Source organism: Pleurodeles waltl, chromosome 12 (assembly GCF_031143425.1).
Source record: "Pleurodeles waltl isolate 20211129_DDA chromosome 12, aPleWal1.hap1.20221129, whole genome shotgun sequence".
Taxonomy (NCBI): domain Eukaryota; kingdom Metazoa; phylum Chordata; class Amphibia; order Caudata; family Salamandridae; genus Pleurodeles; species Pleurodeles waltl.
In genome coordinates, this window is record NC_090451.1 from 654,566,793 (window position 1) to 654,585,326 (window position 18,534).

At 50.2% G+C, this 18,534-nt stretch overlaps 1 protein-coding gene across 2 annotated transcripts in view; it reads right to left on the reverse strand.

The window, feature by feature from the left end:
- Nucleotides 1-18,231, reverse strand: part of LOC138268563 (neuronal acetylcholine receptor subunit alpha-7-like) — a 267,021-nt gene extending 248,790 nt beyond the window's left edge. Inside the window, exons 1-2 of one of the 2 annotated variants that reach the window (XM_069218324.1) lie at nucleotides 17,277-18,231; nucleotides 14,549-14,636 (exon numbers count right to left, since the gene is read on the reverse strand). In XM_069218324.1, coding sequence (XP_069074425.1) covers nucleotides 14,549-14,609 — 61 coding nt within the window. In that variant the 5' untranslated portion in view covers nucleotides 14,610-14,636; nucleotides 17,277-18,231. Of the gene's footprint in view, nucleotides 1-14,548; nucleotides 14,637-16,008; nucleotides 16,556-17,276 lie in introns of those variants that run through there. The other variant, XM_069218323.1, reaches the window with a different exon arrangement.
- Nucleotides 18,232-18,534: the final 303 nt, after the last annotated feature.

Genomic DNA, 18,534 nt, shown 5'->3' on the forward strand with positions numbered 1-18,534 from the left:
TAAGAGGGGTGTCTGCGGCGGGCGCTTGGCAGTGGAAACTTTAAATTGTTGACAGATGTCACAACAAAGAACCTACTGCTTGGTCTCTTTGTAAAGACCTGGCCACCAATAACGGGCCTGAAAGATCGAAAATGTAGCTGCCACACTAGCATGGGCAGATGCCACCCCCTCATGAGCTGCTTTAATCAACCCTGGTCTTATGTCTTTGTTGGGAATGTCCCTTATGCCTACACCTGGTATTCTAACTTCAGCGTTCAGGCGATCTCCCATTCGGTAGGAATATTTATTAGGAAATCCTTTAGGATAGGGCTTACCATCAGCCGTAGCTGTCACGGCAGCCCAAATGTCTGCGTCCGGTTTGGAACTCAAACGAGTCACTGCAGCTACAGCGGCCACTGACACTGCTGACTTTGCGGCTTCATCAGCCAATGTATTTCCAGCAACGTGTATCCCAACGCGCTGGTGTCCAAGTGTGTGTACAACGTGGACATTTGGTAGCGTCTCCTTCAGATCTGCTACTTTCCCCCACAGACGTCTGTGTTTAATGGTGTTGCCTTTGGAATCTCTGAACCCATTCTGGCGCCAATAATGCAGGTATTCATTAAAGGACTGGGCACAATAATATGAATCACAAACAATCAGCGTAAGCTGTGCAGGATCTGTGTTTTCCAGTGCCATCAGCAGAGCTTTTAGTTCTGCCAATTGTGCTGTGCAATCCCCTAGGGTTTGCGTAAAGGTATGTAGAGGACAACATTTATTGCGCCCCCATGTAGCCACTTACGACTGCGCAAGCAGCAGAATATTGGTGTTTAGTTCCAATTGCAGGTTGTGCCGAGCCATCGGTGTACATGATTCTACGATATTGTTCAATAGGCAATGTATTTGCTGGAACTGGGTATTATATTTCGTATTGTAAAAATTCTTGAGTTTGTAACTTTGGGTCAAAAATGTAGTCTACATCAGTGGCTGTCAGAGACGTAGCCCATTGTATCCAACGTGGATGTAATGCTTTTGCGTTTGGAACGCTGGTTTTTGTAACAGCCTCTAGCGCTGGATCGGAGAAACGACAATAATGTGTTTTCCTTGCGCAAGAGGTCTTTCTTTAATTACAGCCATCTGCACAGCAGTGATAATTTTCTCAGTGGGAGCAAAGTGTTGTTCTGCCACTGAATATAAGTGTGATTTTTATGCAATCGGGACTGTCTCACCTTCATTGAATGTCACATAGGTGAAACCGATGGCCCCAGCTATTACTCTGATGACCAAATGTGTTTTGTTGTCCCTCTTGTGTAAGTGTTGTGCCGCAAGCATGTCTGTTTGCAACTCTCAAAGAATGAGTGTATTTTCAATTGTCCAGAATTTACTTGAAAAATCGGGACATATTAGATCGTATAAAGGTTTTATTCGTGTAGCATAATCTGGAATGTAAGTTCTGCCAAAATTTAGGAAACCCAATAGAGATTGGAGTTTTTTTAATCGTATTTGGTGGTTGTAACTGTGCGCAGTTCTCTAAGAATTGTGGCGCTAGGCTCTTTCCTTCACTTGACAGCTCATATCCTAGGAGCAGGACGCTGAGGAAGGCGATTTTTGTTTTTTTGAAGTTGAATTTATAGCCAAATTCAGCAAATCCGACAATGCGGGCTACCCATCTTAAATGTTGTAGTAATTCATCATCCGTAAGATAGATATCATCTACATAAGACAATGCTTCAGGGTAAATCTCGTGCAAAACTGCAGTAACACGAGCTGCGACCAGTCCTGGGCTGTTCTTATACTTCTGAGGTAAACAACAGAATTTTTTCTGGGACCCTAGTGCACTGAAACTTGTTAAGTCTCTACTCTCAGGGGCTATATTCTGACAGAAAAAACCATTGGAAATGTCCAGTGTTGTTTTGTATTTTTTTACGCACTATATTGTTCATTAGTGCTGTGCTATGTGAGTTTTGGATAGCATAAGTGCGTGTATGACTGTTTAAATGTCTATAGTCTAAGACTATTCTATATGAATGGTCTGGTTTAGCTACTGAGAATAATAGATTATTCATTGGTGAGATACAGGGTTCAATTATGCCCTGGTACTCTAATTGCGTGAGTATTTCTCTCACCAGTGCTTTTGCTTCGTGTTTTATAGGATACTGCGGTTGCGGTTGAGGTTCATTTTCAATTGGAATTACATGGTAGGAGGATTCTTTGTCCCACCCTACGTGATTTCTGTATAATGCAGGGGCTTGTGCCAAAGCACATTCAATGGAATAGGATTCAGCGAGTTCCTCTGGAACAAGGTGCGAGAAAGAAGGTTTAATAACATCTCCATATGGGCAGGTACGGACAAATTCAGGTGGCCAATCCTGTTCGGCCAACAGGACATCGTATATGTTTACTACGCAATCCCAAAAGATTACTTCTGTTATGCGTTCAATGTTTCCTTCTAACTGTAGCGTTACTTTATGCACCCTATCAGGCGTGGAGACACGCATGTCCGCAGTCTCTACTTGTATAAAGTCGTCAGTTGCTTTCACCTCCAGATGCTCTAGAAGATTCCGGCGAACTATTGTGACCTCTGCCACACTGTCTAGCAGGGCTAGAGCACATTTCTTGTTCTTCAAAAGGACCCTCTTCCTGAGTGGCATGTCTGACTGTGACTGCTGCCACTTTTTTCTTTTTGAATTGTGGTTTTTGTTGGGTGGGTTTCTCCTCCTTTTTAACAGAAACCTCCAAAGAGCACTGTCATTCCTGTCTCGGTTTCACGACTCTGTCCTTCGCTCTGATCGCCCACCTCTCTCATTTAGTTTTTCCGATGAGTCCTGAAAGGAACGAGATTAGCGTGTGTCAGTATATTGATATCTATCAGGCATTTTTATATTGTCTCTATTTCTGAGATTATATCTGTAAGGAAATGCCTCCTTGGCATGGTTACCCCCTGACTTTTTGCCTTTGCTGATGCCAAGTTATGATTTGAAAGTGTGCTGAGGCCTGCTAACCAGGCCCCAGCACCAGTGTTCTTTCCCTAACCTGTGTCTTTGTCTCCACAATTGGCACACCCTGGCATCCAGGCAAGTTCCTTGTAACTGGTACCCCTGGTACCAAGGGCCCTGATGCCAGGGAAGGTCTCTAAGGGCTGCAGCATGTCTTATGCCACCCTGGGGACTCCTCACTCAGCACAGACACACTGCTTGCCAGTTTGTGTGTGCTGGTGGGGAGAAAATGACTAAGTCGACATGGCACTCCCCTCGGGGTGCCCTGCCAACCTCACACTGCCCATGGCATAGATAAGTCACCCCTCTAGCAGGCCTTACAGCCCTAAGGCAGGGTGCACTATACCATAGGTGAGGGCATAAGTGATGAGCACTATGCCCCTACAGTGTCTAAGCAAAACCTTAGACATTGTAAGTGCAGGGTAGCCATAAGAGTATATGGTCTGGGAGTCTGTCATACACGAACACCACAGCACCATAATGGCTACACTGAAAACTGGGAAGTTTGGTATTAAACTTCTCAGCACAAGAAATGCACACTGATGCCAGTGTACATTTTATTGTGAAATACACCCCAGTGGGCATCTTAGAGATGCCCCCTGAAAACATACCCGACTACCAGTGTGGGCTGACTAGTTTTGCCAGCCTGCCACACACCAGACATGTTGCTGGCCACATGGGGAGAGTGCCTTTGTCACTCTGTGGCTAGTAACAAAGCCTGTACTGGGTGGAGGTGCTACTCACCTCCCCCTGCAGGAGCTGTAACACCTGGCTGTGAGCCTCAAAGGCTCACCCCCTTTGTTACAGCGCCACAGGGCATTGCAGCTAGTGGAGATGCCCGCCCCCTCCAAAACAAGGAGGAGTCACTGGCCAGTCGGGACAAACCTTAAGGTGTCCTGAGCTGAGGTGACTCTGTATTTTAGAAATCCTCCATCTTGCAGATGGAGGATTCCTCCAAAAGGATTAGGGATGTGCCCCCCTCCCCTCAGGGAGGAGGCACAAAGAGGGTGTAGCCACCCTCAGGGCTAGTAGCCATTGGCTACTAACGCCCCAGACCTAAACACACCCCTAAATTGAGTATTTAGGGGCCCCCAGAACCTAGGAAGATAGATTCCTGCAACCTAAGACGAAGAAGGACTGCTGACCTGAAGCCCTGCAGAGAAGACGGAGACACCAACTGCTTTGGCCCCAGCTCTACCGGCCTGTCCCCCCACTTCGAGAGAAACTGCAACAGTGACGCGCTCCCCAGGGTCCAGCGACCTCTGAAGCCTCAGAGGATTACCCTGGATCTAAAAGGACCAAGAACTCCCGAGGACAGCGGCCCTGTTCCAAAGAAACCAAAACTTGCAACAAAGAAACAACTTTAAAAGGACTCCACATTTCCCGCCGGAAGCTTGAGACTTTCCACTCTGCACCCGGCTCGACCTGCGGAGAACCAACACTACAGGGAGGACTCCCCAGCGACTGCGAGCCCGTGAGTAGCCAGAGTTGACCCCCCGAGCCCCCACAGCCGCGCCTGCAGAGGGAATCCAGAGGCTCCCCCTGACCGCAACTGCCTGCTTCCAAGAACTCGACGCCTGGTAAAGTCACTGCACCCGCAGCCCCCAGGACCTGAAGGATCCGACCACCAGTGCAGGAGCGACCCCCAGGTGGCCCTCTCCCTTGCCCAGGTGGTGGCTACCCCGAGGAGCCCCCCCGCTTGCCTGCCTGCTTCGCTGAAGAGACCCCTGGGTCTCCCATTGAAACCTATTGTAAACCTGACGCCTGTTTGCACTCTGCACCCGGCCGCCCCCATGCCGCTGAGGGTGTACTTTCTGTGCTGACTTGTGTCCCCCCCTGGTGCCCTACAAAACCCCCCTGGTCTGCCCCCGAGGACGCAGGTACTTATCTGCTGGCAGACTGGAACCGGGGCACCCCTGTTTCCATTGAAGCCTATGTGTTTTGGGCACCTCTTTGACCTCTGCACCTGACCGGCCATGAGCTGCTGGTGTGGTAACTTTGGGGTTGCCTTGAACCCCCTACGGTGGGCTACCTTGGACCCAACTTTGAACCCTATAAGTGTTTTACTTACCTGTGAACTTAACAATTACTCACCTCCTTAGGAACTGTTGATTTTTGCAATGTGTCCACTTTTAAAATGGCTCATTGCCATTTTTGTCAAAACTGTACAAGCTATTGTGATTATTCAAAGTTCCCAGAATACCTGAGTGAAATACCTTTCATTTGAAGTATTACTTGTAAATCTTGAACCTGTGGTTCTTAAAATAAACTAAGAAAATATATTTTTCTTTATAAAAACCTATTGGCGTGGAGTAAGTCTTTGAGTGTGTGTTCCTCATTTATTGCCTGTGGGTGTACAACAAATGCTTAACACTACCCCCTGATAAGCCTACTGCTCAACCACCCTACCACAAAATAGAGCATTAGAATGATCTCTTTTTGCCACTATCTTACCTCTAAGGGAAACCCTTGGACTCTGTGCACACTATTTCTTACTTTGAAATAGTATATACAGAGCCAACTTCCTACATTGGTGGATTAGCGGTGGGGTACAAAACTTTGCATTTGCTGGACTACTCAGCCAATACCTGATCACACAACTAAATTCAAAAAATTGTCATTAGAAACTGACTTTTGAAATTTGAGCTATTTTTCTACATTTTTAAAAGTCCTGCTAGGGCCTTGTGTTAGTCCCTGTTAGCATTTCTTTTAGAGTTTAAAAGTTTTGTAAAAGTTTGGCTTAAGTTCTAGAGATAGTTTTAGATTCTTAAAAAGTATCCCAACTTTTAGAGAAATAATGTCTACTGCAGAAGAGAAGGTGGTGGAGCTCAACCTCACCTGTTACCTGCATCTTAGGATGTCCGAGTTAAGGACTTTCTGTAAAATCAAAAAGATAAAAACTCTACCAAAGTAAAGCTCCAGGAGCTCTTGACAGAGTTTGCTAGAGACAACCCCTCTGAAGATAACCTTACAGAGGAGGAAGCTAGTGAAGTGGAGGACAATATCCCCCCTCCACCCCTAGTTAGGGAGACCAGGGTTCCTCCAACCCTGACTCCACAAGTGATAGTCAGAGATGCTGCTTCTCCCACAGCAGAGACCAACAGCTCTGGAAGCTTTGATGGCACCCTCAATGAAGATGACCTCCTGTTAGCCAGGATGGCCAAAAGATTGGCTTTGGAGAAACAACTCCTAGCCATAGAAAGGGAAAGACAAGAGATGGGCTTAGCTCCCATCAATGGTGGCAGCAACTTAAGTAGGGTCAGAGATACTCCTGACATGCTAAAAATCCCCAAAGGAATTGTAGCAAATTATATGAAGATGGTAATGACATCACCAAATGGTTCACAGCTTTTGAGAGGGCTTGTGCAACCAGAAAAGTAAACAAATCTCACTGGGGTACTCCCTTGTGGGAAATGTTCACTGGAAAGTGTAGGGATAGACTCCTCGCACCCTCTGGAAAAGATGCAGAATCCTATGACCTCATGAAAGCTACCCTAATTGAGGGCTTTGGATTCTCAACTGAGGAGTACAGGATTAGGTTAAGGGGGGCTCAAAAAGCTTTGAGCCAGACCTGGATTGATTTTGTTGACTTCTCAGTCAAAACACTGGATGGTTGGATTAATGGCAGTGGTGTAAATGATTATGATGGGCTGTACAATCTGTTTATGAAAGAACACCTTTTAAGTAATTGTTTCAATGATAAACTGCATCAGCATCTGGTAGACCTAGGACCAATTTCTCCCCAAGAATTGGGAAAGAAGGCAGACCATTGGGTCAAGACTAGGGTGACCAAGACTTCCACAGTGGGTGACCAAAAGAAAGGGGTCACAAAGACTCCCCAGGGGAAGAGTGTTGAGACATCCAAGGGTAAAAGTAAAGAGTCTTCTACAGGGCCCCAAAAACCTGCTCAGGAGGGAGGGTCCAAAGCCTCTTCACAATCCTCATTTGGGTACAAGGGTAAAAACTTTGATCCCCAAAAGGCCTGGTGTCGTAGCTGTAATCAGCAGGGACACCAAACTGGAGACAAGGCCTGTCCCAAGAAAGGTTCCACTTCTACTACTACTCCAGTTAGCCCTGGAATAGCCAGTCTACAGGTGGGATCAGCACTGTGCCCAGAGCAAATCAGGGTCCACACTGAAGCTACATTAGTCTCTGAGGGTGGGTTGGACTTAGCCACACTAGCTGCCTGGCCCCCTAATATGCAAAAATACAGGCAGCAACTCTTGATTAGTGGGACTAGTGTAGAAGCCCTGAGGGATACAGGTGCCAGTGTCAGAATGGTGACAGACAAACTCGTTTCCCCAGGACAATACCTGACTGGACAAACATACCCAGTCACCAACGCTGACAATCAGACTAAAGTACATCCCATGGCTATGGTAACTTTAGAATGGGGAGGGGTCACTGGCCTGAAACAGGTGGTAGTCTCCTCTGCTGTCCCAGTAGACTGTTTGCTTGGAAATTACCTGGAGTCCTCAGCATGGGCTGAGGTAGAACTCAAAACCCATGCAGCCATGCTGGGTATCCCTGAACTGGTGTGTGTCAAGACAAGGCACAGTGCAAGGCTCAGGGTGAAAACGAGGTGTTGGAGCCTGGAATAATGGCCCAACCCTCCAAGAGAAAAGGAAAGAAGACTGGGGAACCAGCTTCAACACAGCAAAAGAAAAAGAACCTCTCTTCCCAGGAAGAAGTTCTACCCTCTGAGGGAACTGAGCCTATGGAGTGGGAACCTTATCAGGTTGAACTCTTAGGCCCGGGGGACCCACAAGGGAACAGCTGTGTAAGGGACAAGAAACCTGTCCCTCTCTTGAAGGCCTTAGGCAGCAAGCTGCTGAGGAAACAAAAGGAAAAGTCAGTGGAACACACAGGGTCTATTGGGAAGATTGACTCCTTTACACTGAGGCAAGAGATCCCAAACATGGTGCGACTAGGAAAGTGGTAGTGCCTCAGGAGTTTAGGGAGTTCATTCTGACCTTAGCCCATGACATTCCACTTGCTGGGCATTTGGGACAAAACAAGACATTGGGAGAGGTTAGTCAACCATTTCTATTGGCCCAACATGTCCCAGAAAGTTAAGGAGTTTTGTGCCTCCTGTGCCACCTGTCAAGCCAGTGGTAAGACAGGTGGCCATCCAAAGGCCCCCCTCATTCCACTTCCAGTGGTGGGGGTCCCCTTTGAAAGAGTGGGAGTGGACATAGTGGGTCCACTTGAACCTCCCACAGCCTCAGGGAATCAATATATCCTAGTAGTAGTGGATCATGCTACTAGGTACCCTGAAGCAATTCCCCGTAGGTCTCCTACTGCCCCTGCAGTAGCCAAAGCACTCATTGGTATCTTTACCAGAGTGGGATTTCCTAAGGAGGTGGTTTCTGACAGAGGTACCAACTTCATATCAGCATACCTTAAACACATGTTCACCACACCATACCATCCACAAACCAATGGTCTTGTAGAAAGATTTAACAAGACATTGAAGGGCATGATCATGGGGCTCCCTGAAAAGCTCTTGCCATGTCTGCTTTTCGCCTACAGAGAGGTGTCTCAGAAGGGAGTAGGGTTTTCCCCCTTTGAACTTCTGTTGGCCATCCTGTAAGGGGACCACTAGCTCTAGTGAAAGAAGGCTGGGAGAGACCTCTTCTTGAGCCCAAGCAAGATATAGTGGACTATGTACTAGGCCTACGTTCCAGGATGACAGAGTACATGGAAAAGGCAAGTAAAAACCTTGAGGCCAGCCAACAACTCCAGAAGATGTGGTATGACCAAAAGGCTGCTATGGTGGAGTTTCAGCCAGGGCAGAAAGTCTGGGCTCTGGAGCCTGTGGCTCCCAGGGCACTTCAGGACAGATGGAGTGACCCTTACCCAGTGCTAGAGAGAAATAGTCAGGTCACCTACCTGGTAGACCTAGGCACTAGCAGGACCTCCAAAAGGGTGATCCATGTGAACCGCCTCAAACTCTTCCATAACAGGGCAGATGTAAACATGGTAATGGTTACTGAGGAGGACCAGGAAGCTGAGAGTGAACCTCTTCTTGATCTCCTCTCCACTGACCCTAAAGATGGCTCAGTAGATGGAGTGGTCTACTCAGACACCCTCTCCGGCCAACAGCAGGCTGACTGCAGGCAAGACCTACAACAGTTTGCTGATCTCTTTTCCCTAACCCCTGGTCAGACACACCTTTGTACCCATGATGTGGACAGGGGAGACAGCATGCCTGTCAAAAACAAAATCTTTAGACAGTCTGACCAAGTTAAGGAAAGCATCAAAGTGGAAGTCCACAAGATGCTGGAATTGGGAGTCATTGAGCACTCTGACAGCCCCTGGGCTAGCCCAGTGGTCTTAGTCCCCAAACCTCACACAAAAAATGGCAAGAGAGAGATGAGGTTTTGTGTGGACTACAGAGGACTTAGGACCAGATGTAGGTAAGTTACAAATTGAGACTTGCATTTGCGAGTCATAGCGACTCGCAAATTGCAACTCGCAATCCGAGATGCAGAAAAGTGTCTCAGACACCTTCTGCGACTCGCTATGGGGTCGCAAAGACCCACCTCATGAATATTCATGAGGTGGGTTGCAGTTTGCGACCCTATAGCGAGTCTAGGCACTCACGGGGATGGTGGCCTGCTGGAGACAGCAGACCATCATGTCCGTGACTGCTTTTTTAATAAAGCAGTTTTTTTTTCTCTTCGCAGCCCGTTTTCCTTAAAGGAAAACGAGCTGCAAAAAGAAACAATTCCGAAACCATTTGGTTTCGTTTTTTTCAGAGTACCCCTGCTCTGAAAAAATATTTTTGTGGGCATTCACAAAGGGGAAGGGGTCCCATGGGGACCCCTTCCCTTTTGCGAATGAGTTACCATCCACTTCAAGTGGATGGTAACTGCGAGTTGGTTTGCGACCGCTTTCGCGGTCACAAAGCAACTCTACATCACGATGCGGTCGCAAATAGGAAGGGAACACCCCTTTCTATTTGCGAGTCAGAATCACATTTTGCGAGTCGGTACTGAACGCAAAATGTGATTCTGCATCGCGTTCAGCCTTTTGAACCTCGCAAACTGCATTTTTCGCCGTTTGCGAGGCGCAAAAGGCTTCCTACATCTGACCCTTAATTCTGTCACCAAGACAGATGCCCATCCCATTCCAAAGGCAGATGAATTAATTGACAAATTGGGTACTGCCAAATACTTAAGTACCTTTGACTTGACAGCAGGGTACTGGCAAATCAGAATGGCACCAGGAGCAAACGAAAAGACAGCATTCTCTACACCTGATGGGCACTACCAGTTTACTGTGATGCCCTTTGGCTTAAAGAATGCCCCTGCCACCTTCCAAAAGTTGGTGAATCAAGTCCTTGCTGGCTTGGAGTCCTTTAGTGCAGCTTATCTTGATGATATTGCTGTCTTTAGCTCCAGCTGGCAGGATCACCTGGTCCTCCTGAAGAAGGTTTTGCAGGCCCTGCAAGCAGCAGCCCTCTCTATCAAGGCATCTTAATATCAGATAGGGAAGAGTACTGTGATTCACTTGGGACACCCTGTAGGTGGAGGCCAAGTTCAGCCACTCCAACCCAAGATCCAGACTATTCTGGACTGGGTAGCTCCAAAAACCCAGACTCAAGTTAGGGCATTCCTTGGCTTGACTGGTTACTATAGGGGGTTTGTGAAGGGATATGGATCCATAGTGACACCCCTCATAGAACTTACCTCTAAGAAAATGCCCAAGAAGGTAAACTGGACTGTAGAATGCCAACAGGCCTTTGACACCCTGAAACAAGCTATGTGCTCAGCACCAGTTCTCAAAGCTCCAGATTACTCCAAGCAGTTCATTGTGCAGACTGGTGCCTCTGAACATGGGATAGGGGCAGTTCTGTCCCAAACAAATGATGATGGCCTTGACCAGCCTGTTGCTTTCATTAGCAGGGGGTTACTCCCCAGGGAGCAGCGTTGGAGTGCCATTGAGAGGGAGGCCTTTGCTGTGGTCTGGTCCCTGAAGAAGCTGAGACCATACCTCTTTGGTACTCACTTTGTAGTTCAGACTGACCACAGACCTCTCAGATGGCTAATGCAAATGAAAGGTGAAAATCCTAAACTGTTGAGGTGGTCCATATCCCTACAGGGAATGGATTTTATAGTGGAACACAGACCTGGGACTGCCCATGCCAATGCAGATGGCCTTTCCAGGTTCTTCCACTTAGAAAATGAAGACTCTCTTAGGAAAGGTTAGTCTCAACCTCTTTCGTTGGGAGGGGGTGGGGGGGGTGTTGTGTAAGGAAATGCCTCCTTGGCATGGTTACCTCCTAACCTTTTGCCTTTGCTGATGCTAAGTTATGATTTGAAAGTGTGCTGGGACCCTGCTAACCAGGCCCCAGCACCAGTGTTCTTTCTCTAAACAGTACCTTTGTCTCCACAATTGGCACAACCCTGGCACCCAGCTAAGTCCCTTGGAACTGGTACCCCTGGTACCAAGGGCCCTGTTGCCAGGGAAGGTCTCTAAGGGATGCAGCATGTCTTATGCCACCCTAGGGACCCCTCACTCAGCACATACACACTGCTTCACAGCCTGTGTGTGCTGGTGGGGAGAAAATGACTGAGTCGACATGGCACTCCCCTCAGAGTGCCATGCCAACCTCACACTGCATGTGGCATAGGTAAGTCACCCCCCTAGCAGGCCTTACAGCCCTAAGGCAGGGTGCACTACACCACAGGTGAGGGACTATGTGCATGAGCACAATGCCCCTACAGTGTCTAAGCAAAACCTTAGACATTGTAAGTGCAGGGTAGCCATAAGAGTATATGGTCTGAGAGCCTGTCAAACATGAACTCCACAGTTCCATAATGGCTACACTGAAATCTGGGAATCAAACTTCTCAGCACAATAAATGCACACTGATGCCAGTGTGCAATTTATTGAAACATGCACCCAGAGGGCATCTTAGAGATGCCCCCTGAATACCAATCTGACTTCTAGTGTGGGGCTGACCAGTTCCTGCCAGCCTGCCACAAACCAGACAAGTTGCTGGCCACATGGGGAGAGTGCCTTTGTCACTCTGTGGCCAGGAACAAAGCCTGCACTGGGTGGAAGTGCTTCACACCTCCCCCTGCAGGTACTGTAACACCTGGCGGTGAGCCTCAAACATACTCACATACCCTGGAGCCCTCGCTGGAGGAACAGCGTCAACCAAGGTGTAAGAAAGGGGCACATACACAAACAGCCTACTAACAGGTAGCAGTAATGTATGAAACTATATTCATCACAAAGGTGTGGGTGTGTCAATAGCTGTGTGAGTGACTCGGCCAGAAAGGAACCTCACCTGCCTTTTTATCCTAGAAGAGTCCACAGTTTTGCACAAAATATCTACCCAACTGGAATTTTTTCTGCCCCCTTTGGGTAAATGTCCAGTACGTATTCTACAATACAGCTGCGTAATAGACCATGAGGAAGTATCTCCAGAGACCTTGTCTGCGTTTGGCAATGTGATTATGACTTGCGCATCTTTCTCCAAAATTCTATGATAACATGAATCCTCCTATAGAGAGGCCAACAAGACTACAAAGTAGTACAGCTTCACCAAACCAGGGTCCTTCCTCTTATCTATATGACTTGCGTGCTTGTTTGTTTTGTGGTGATGTCCTCATATGCCTCGGCATCAAGAATGAGCCACCAAAATCAGCCTCAAACTCACTTGGGGGGCCTTGGGTAAACTGTTCATCATCCTGGCAAAAGGTGGTAAGACCTTTCAATACTAAATACATCCTCAGTGCCCGGACATGTTACCTGGATGCCCTGGGCACCCAGTGTGCATGATTGGGACCACAGGGGGAGCCTCAAGGCCCCCGCAGTCTCAGCTGCCTGCCCACCTCCTGTGAGAGCCGGCATTGCTATTGCACACAGGGAGCTGCTAAACATGCAGCTCCCTGTGTGCAAGAGCAATCGTTTCAGCTCTTCCCCTGCCCCATGTCTGTAGACAGGGAAAGAGATGAAACCTCTGCGGGTGGGGAACTTTGACAGCTCCTGTCTACTGGAACCGGAGTGTTTGTTTTTGCTTGGCGGGAGCTGTCAGCTTTTCATGGTTGGCCCCAGGGAGGTGGTGGTCCCCGGGGCTATATGTGGCCCAGAAGGGGGGCTGTGCTGCCCCTCTTCCATTGTTTTAAAAGCATTTGGCTCTGGGAGGTGGTGGTCCCTGGAACCGGGGGAGGGTCTGCAGGGCCCTATTATACCCTATTTAGCTCTGGGGAGGTGGTGGTCCCCGAGGCTCAGGAATCCACGCCCCCCCACCCCCACATTACTGGCCCCGTATGCCTCCTTTCTTTTTTATAGCTAAAGTCCCCTGGAGATTGTGGTCCCAGGACCTTCAAGAGCCTCAGGAGGGGGTTCCCCATACGCTGCCCTACCTTTTCTTAAATAATGTCCATGTGACCTGGCCCACCCAGGGGCTTTTTTCAAAACAAGCGTGAGAGCCAGTGCCTTTTAAATAAAAAAAAATGTTTTTATTTCCTCTGGAGTCGCAGATCCGCAGCGATTTTCAGTGAAAAGTTTTTTTAAAATGCTTTTTTGTCTTAGCGGGGTCCCTCTGGACAGGACTTTAATTTCATAATTGCTTTTTTAACATGGGAAACAGAGGAACCTTGGAACTTTGTCCCGGTGACACAACCTCACCCCCTTCTGACCAATGCCAGCTTCTCTAACTGCCCACCAGTGCCAGTATTCCACGGTGCTTACCAGTGCCGCACCATGAACTGTCCACCACTGCAGGCTTCAAGTACCAGTCCCTCGCCCGGACCACTTGTGCCTGCCTTTAACTCTGCCCACCAGTGCCAGGTGCCAGACCCTAGTAGTACCCAGCAATCATATGTGTGCAGTGTGCACCAATGCCTCCTTCACACTGCCCACCAGTAAAATACCCACACACAGGTGTACAGTGCCAGCCGTTTGCAGTGGCCACCAGAGTCCATCACAGCTGCCCATATTCTTAAGGTAACGACTTTCGTTAAACGTCAAAAATGCAGTTAATGTCAATCACCTGGCCTGCCCTCAGACAGCGAAGACCAATCACCATACATCGACAGGTGTGTCTGAACCCGGAGGGTCCGGGAGCTCCGGGCCCTGTCCGGGAGCGGGGCATGGTCCCCGGAATACCCAGGTGCCAAGGCCCCCTCCGAGCCCCCTATATCAGTCCTGCTCAGTACAAACCAAGTGCAGATTTTCCATCAGCCACTGAGGGTTTACTGTCAAGGGGTCTGTTGGGGGCTTTACCCTCCAGGAACAGGTTGTTTTTGGTTGAGGCAGTGGCGTAAAAAAAACTTCAAGTGCACCTCCTGCAAAGTACCTGTAGCCCCCCCACCTCCCCTTCCGACCCAGTCGGGGCCAGTGTGCTGAGCACCCCCCCCCCCCCCCCCCGGAGCTCGGGGCCCCCAGCACCGCGGGGCCTTTGCTACGCCCCTGGGTTGGGGATTAAAATCCTGCAGGGTGGGCAGAATCCCGGGTGAGGGGAGTCCTGGCGGGGTGAGGGGGTGTTTGGGGGCGACCACTGCTCCCGCCCCTCAATGCCCGACAAGCCCCGGTACGTGAAGCGTGCGTCTTACCTGGCGGCAGCAGCAGCAGGGCGAGGCCGAGGGCCAGCCGCAGGCATCCGGGCGCCTCCATCCCGGCGGCGGGAAGGGCCGTGGAGGGCTGTGGAGAGCAGAGAGCGCGGTCACCGGGGGCTGCTGCTGCCGCGTGAGGGGCGCCGCTGCCGCTGTCCCTGAGGAGGGGGCGCCGCTCTTACTGTCCGCCAGGAGGGGGCGCCGCTCTTACTGTCCGCCAGGAGGGGGGCGCCGCTGCCGCTGTCCCTGAGGAGGGGGCGCCGCTCTTACTGTCCGCCAGGAGGGGGCGCCGCTCTTACTGTCCGCCAGGAGGGGGGCGCCGCTGCCACTGTCCGTGAGGAGGGGGCGCCGCTGCCGCTGTCCCTGAGGAGGGGGCGCCGCTCTTACTGTCCGCCAGGAGGGGGCGCCGCTGCCGCTGTCCCTGAGGAGGGGGGCGCCGCTCTTACTGTCCGCCAGGAGGGGGCGCCGCTCTTACTGTCCGCCAGGAGGGGGCGCCGCTCTTACTGTCCGTGAGGAGGGGGGCGCCGCTGCCACTGTCCGCGGCGCGGGGGGGGGGGGGGGGGGGGGGGGAATGGAGCGCTGCTGCCTCTTACTGTCCGTGAGGAAGAGGGGGCGCCGCTGCCACTGTGCGCGAGGAGAGGGGCTGCTCTTACTGTCCCCAGGAGGGGGCGCCGCTGCCACTGTGCGCGAGGAGAGGGGCTGCTCTTACTGTCCCCAGGAGGGGGCGCTGCTCTCGCTGTGCGCGAGGAGAGGGGCTGATCTCACTGTCCGCCAGGAGGGGGCGCTGCTCTCGCTGTGCGCGAGGAGAGGGGCTACTCCTACTGTCCGCCAGGAGGGGGCGCTGCTCTCGCTGTGCGCGAGGAGAGGGGCTACTCCTACTGTCCGCCAGGAGGGGGCGCTGCTCTCGCTGTGCGCGAGGAGAGGGGCTGCTCCTACTGTCCGCCAGGAGAGGGCGCTGCTCTCACTGTGCGCGAGGAGAGGGGCTGCTCCTACTGTCCGCCAGGAGGGGGCGCTGCTCTCAGTGCCGGGACATGCACAGTGTGTGCGCGCGCGGCGTATGTTTGTGCCTGGATGTACACCTCTGTCTGCATGTGTGTCTGCCTGTTGGCTTGTGTGTGTGTATGCACTGTGTGTGGTTCTTTTCCCACATGTGTGTCTGGATAAATATATGTTCTTGATTTGTGTATTTGCGTGTGGCCGTTTCTGTTCCTGCCTGTTGGGTTGCATGCGTGTGCCCTTTCTATGTGTGTATGCACAAGTATGTCTGCGTGAGGCTCAATGTATATATGTTCGTGGTTTGTGTGTATGTGTGAGGAAGTCCGTGGGTCTGCCTGTTGGCTTGAATGTGCGCGCGCCCATATGCACCCAGACATGTATATATGTCAGGCGTTTGAGTGCATTTGTGCGTGGTTGTCTGTGTGCCTGTGTATGGGTGGTGTGAGATGTGTCTGGATGCTTACCTTTGTAATTGTGCTGGTTAACACAGGCACGCCTAGTGTGTGTGTCCTCTTTCTATTGTCTATATTTCTGCTTGTTTTTCTGTCGATTTGTGTCTGTGTTGTTCTCCTTTAAGTCTCTGTGTTCATTGGTTTATCATCGTCTGTGGCTGTGTCTCGATGCCTGTGCCTCGCAGTATCTTTGCATCAGTCTGTCTCTTAAGTGCCCCCAGCACTCTGGGATGCTGTGTCCGACAGTCTAGTGCTATGCAGCAGGGACCTCGGAGTCCCCAGCATGGTGCTGCTGTCTCTCCCCACCACCTCACCCCGTCTCTTACACTCTACCCCCTTGCACACCTTCCTCTCTGTAGGGCTCTCCCAGTCTCTGGCACTCTCTCCCAACTGCTGTTACACTCGCAGCCAAGACCTGACGCTATCTGACAAGCACCGTCACTCTCTTCTCATCTGTCATCCTCTGCCACTCTCTTCTAATCCACGACACTCTCTCCCACCTTCTAGCACTCTCGCCTCTCGTGCGCTCTCTTTCAATCTCCGACTGCACTCATTTCTCACCTCCGAAATTCACCCCAAGACCTGGCACTCTCTACCAAACACTGGCACTCTCGCACTTTGATTCTGTCGCTGGCAATGACTTCTCCCCCAAATAAAGCCCCACTCATCTCTGCCACTTTCTCTCTCTCTCTTTCTCTCCTAACCCCAGGAACCCTCCAGCTCCGACATGTCCTACCAGTTGCTCTCTAATAATCTTTCAATTGTCTCTCTCCCCAATCCCAGGCACTCCTGTCCAGTCTCCGGCACACCCCAACAATCTCTGGGAATCTCTCTCAATCTTTGGCACTCTCTTCCAGTTTATGGAACCTGTATCCAATCAGTGGCACGGTCAATCATCATAAAATACCTTAATTCTTAAAAGCCTTTCACAATCTCTCAAAGTCTCTTCCTCTCATGTAATTTGTTTCTCTCTCTCTCTCGTTCAGTTTGTGTAATTCTCTCGCAAACAATATGTTGCGCCCCCTTTCTAGCCTTTTCTCTCTCTGGATCAGTCTTTTTCACCGCCCTCTGTCTTTCGCTCTGTCTTTTACGAGTTATTTCAGTCTGTTCCATATTCTCTCTTGTTCTCGTTTAATCAGTTTCTTTCTCTCTCCCTCGTAAATTCCGTTCCATGTTCATGCTCTCTTCTCTCGTTCAGTCTCTTAACCTATCTCCCTTTAAAGGTCTCGAAGTTTCAGTCTCCACCCCCCTCAAACAGCAGTCCCCCTCCCCTAGTTTACCTGTGATTTACCTCTGTCTTCTCTGGAGCCCGATTCTTCCACAGCAGAGATGGGTAGATGTGCTGCCACGGGGGTATGGATTGAGATGGGTCCCGCTCCAGGTAGCAGAGATGGCGAGACTGTATCAGTTTTAGGGCGAGAATGGGTGATATGCTAGTCACAGGTAGTGGGCAACGGGGTGATACTCCCTCATACAACAGCAGAGGAGGTGAGATATTCCTCTAGACAGGTTGAAACGAGATTCTGCCATGTGGTAAAAAAAGAGTTGGATGGGGGGGGGAGGGGGGGGCTTTTCCAAGTAGCAAAATATGCTCCCCAACACAGGAGCAGAGGTGAGGGGCCCCACATGAAGCAGAAGATGGGGAGAGAAATGCTTTAGTTGTATGAGATGGCGCGAGATGCTGATTTATACAGCTGCATATGGGTGAAATGTTAGCAGTGGAGGAGGAGAGATGCTCCCCAGACGGCAGAAGATGGGATGAAATCCTCTTTTGGGGAGCAAGCGATTTATGGGGGGGGAGATGCTTCCCGGACTGCAGCGGGGGAGAGAAGGGGGCAAGAGATAGGATGAGATGCTACCTTGAGCACAACACAAGGAATGAGATGCTGCTACAGGTCGTAGGTCATTCGGTGAGATGCTCCTTTCTATAACCGCAGATGTGGTGAGGGAGACCCTTCTTGCAGCAGATGTAGTGAGACACCCTTCTAGCGGCAGATGTGCGAGATACCATTCCTTCCAACAGATGTGGTGAGATACCCTTATAGCAGCAGACGTATCGAGATGCTCCCCTAAACAGATGTGGTGAGATACCCTTCTAGCAGCAGATGTGGTGAAATAACTATCAGACAGCAGATAGGAAGATATGCTCCTCTAAACAACAGATGTGGTGAGATGACCTTCCTGGCAGCAGATGTGGTGAGACACCCTTCTAGCAGCAGATGTGGCAAGATGATCCCCTAAACAGATGTGGTGAGACACGCTTCCTGGTAGCAGATGTGGTGTGATACCCTTCTAGCAGCAGATGTGGTGCAATACCTTCTAGACAGCAGATGTGGTGAGATACCCTTCTAGCTGCTGATGTGAGGAGATACCTTTCTAGCTACAGATGTGGTGAGATATCCTTCCTGGCAGAAGATGTGATGATACCCTTCTAGCTGCAGATGTGGTGAGATACCTTTCTAGCTGCAGATGTGGTGAGATACCTTCCTAGCAGCTTATGTGGTGCGATACCCTTCTAGCTACGATGTGGTGAGATCC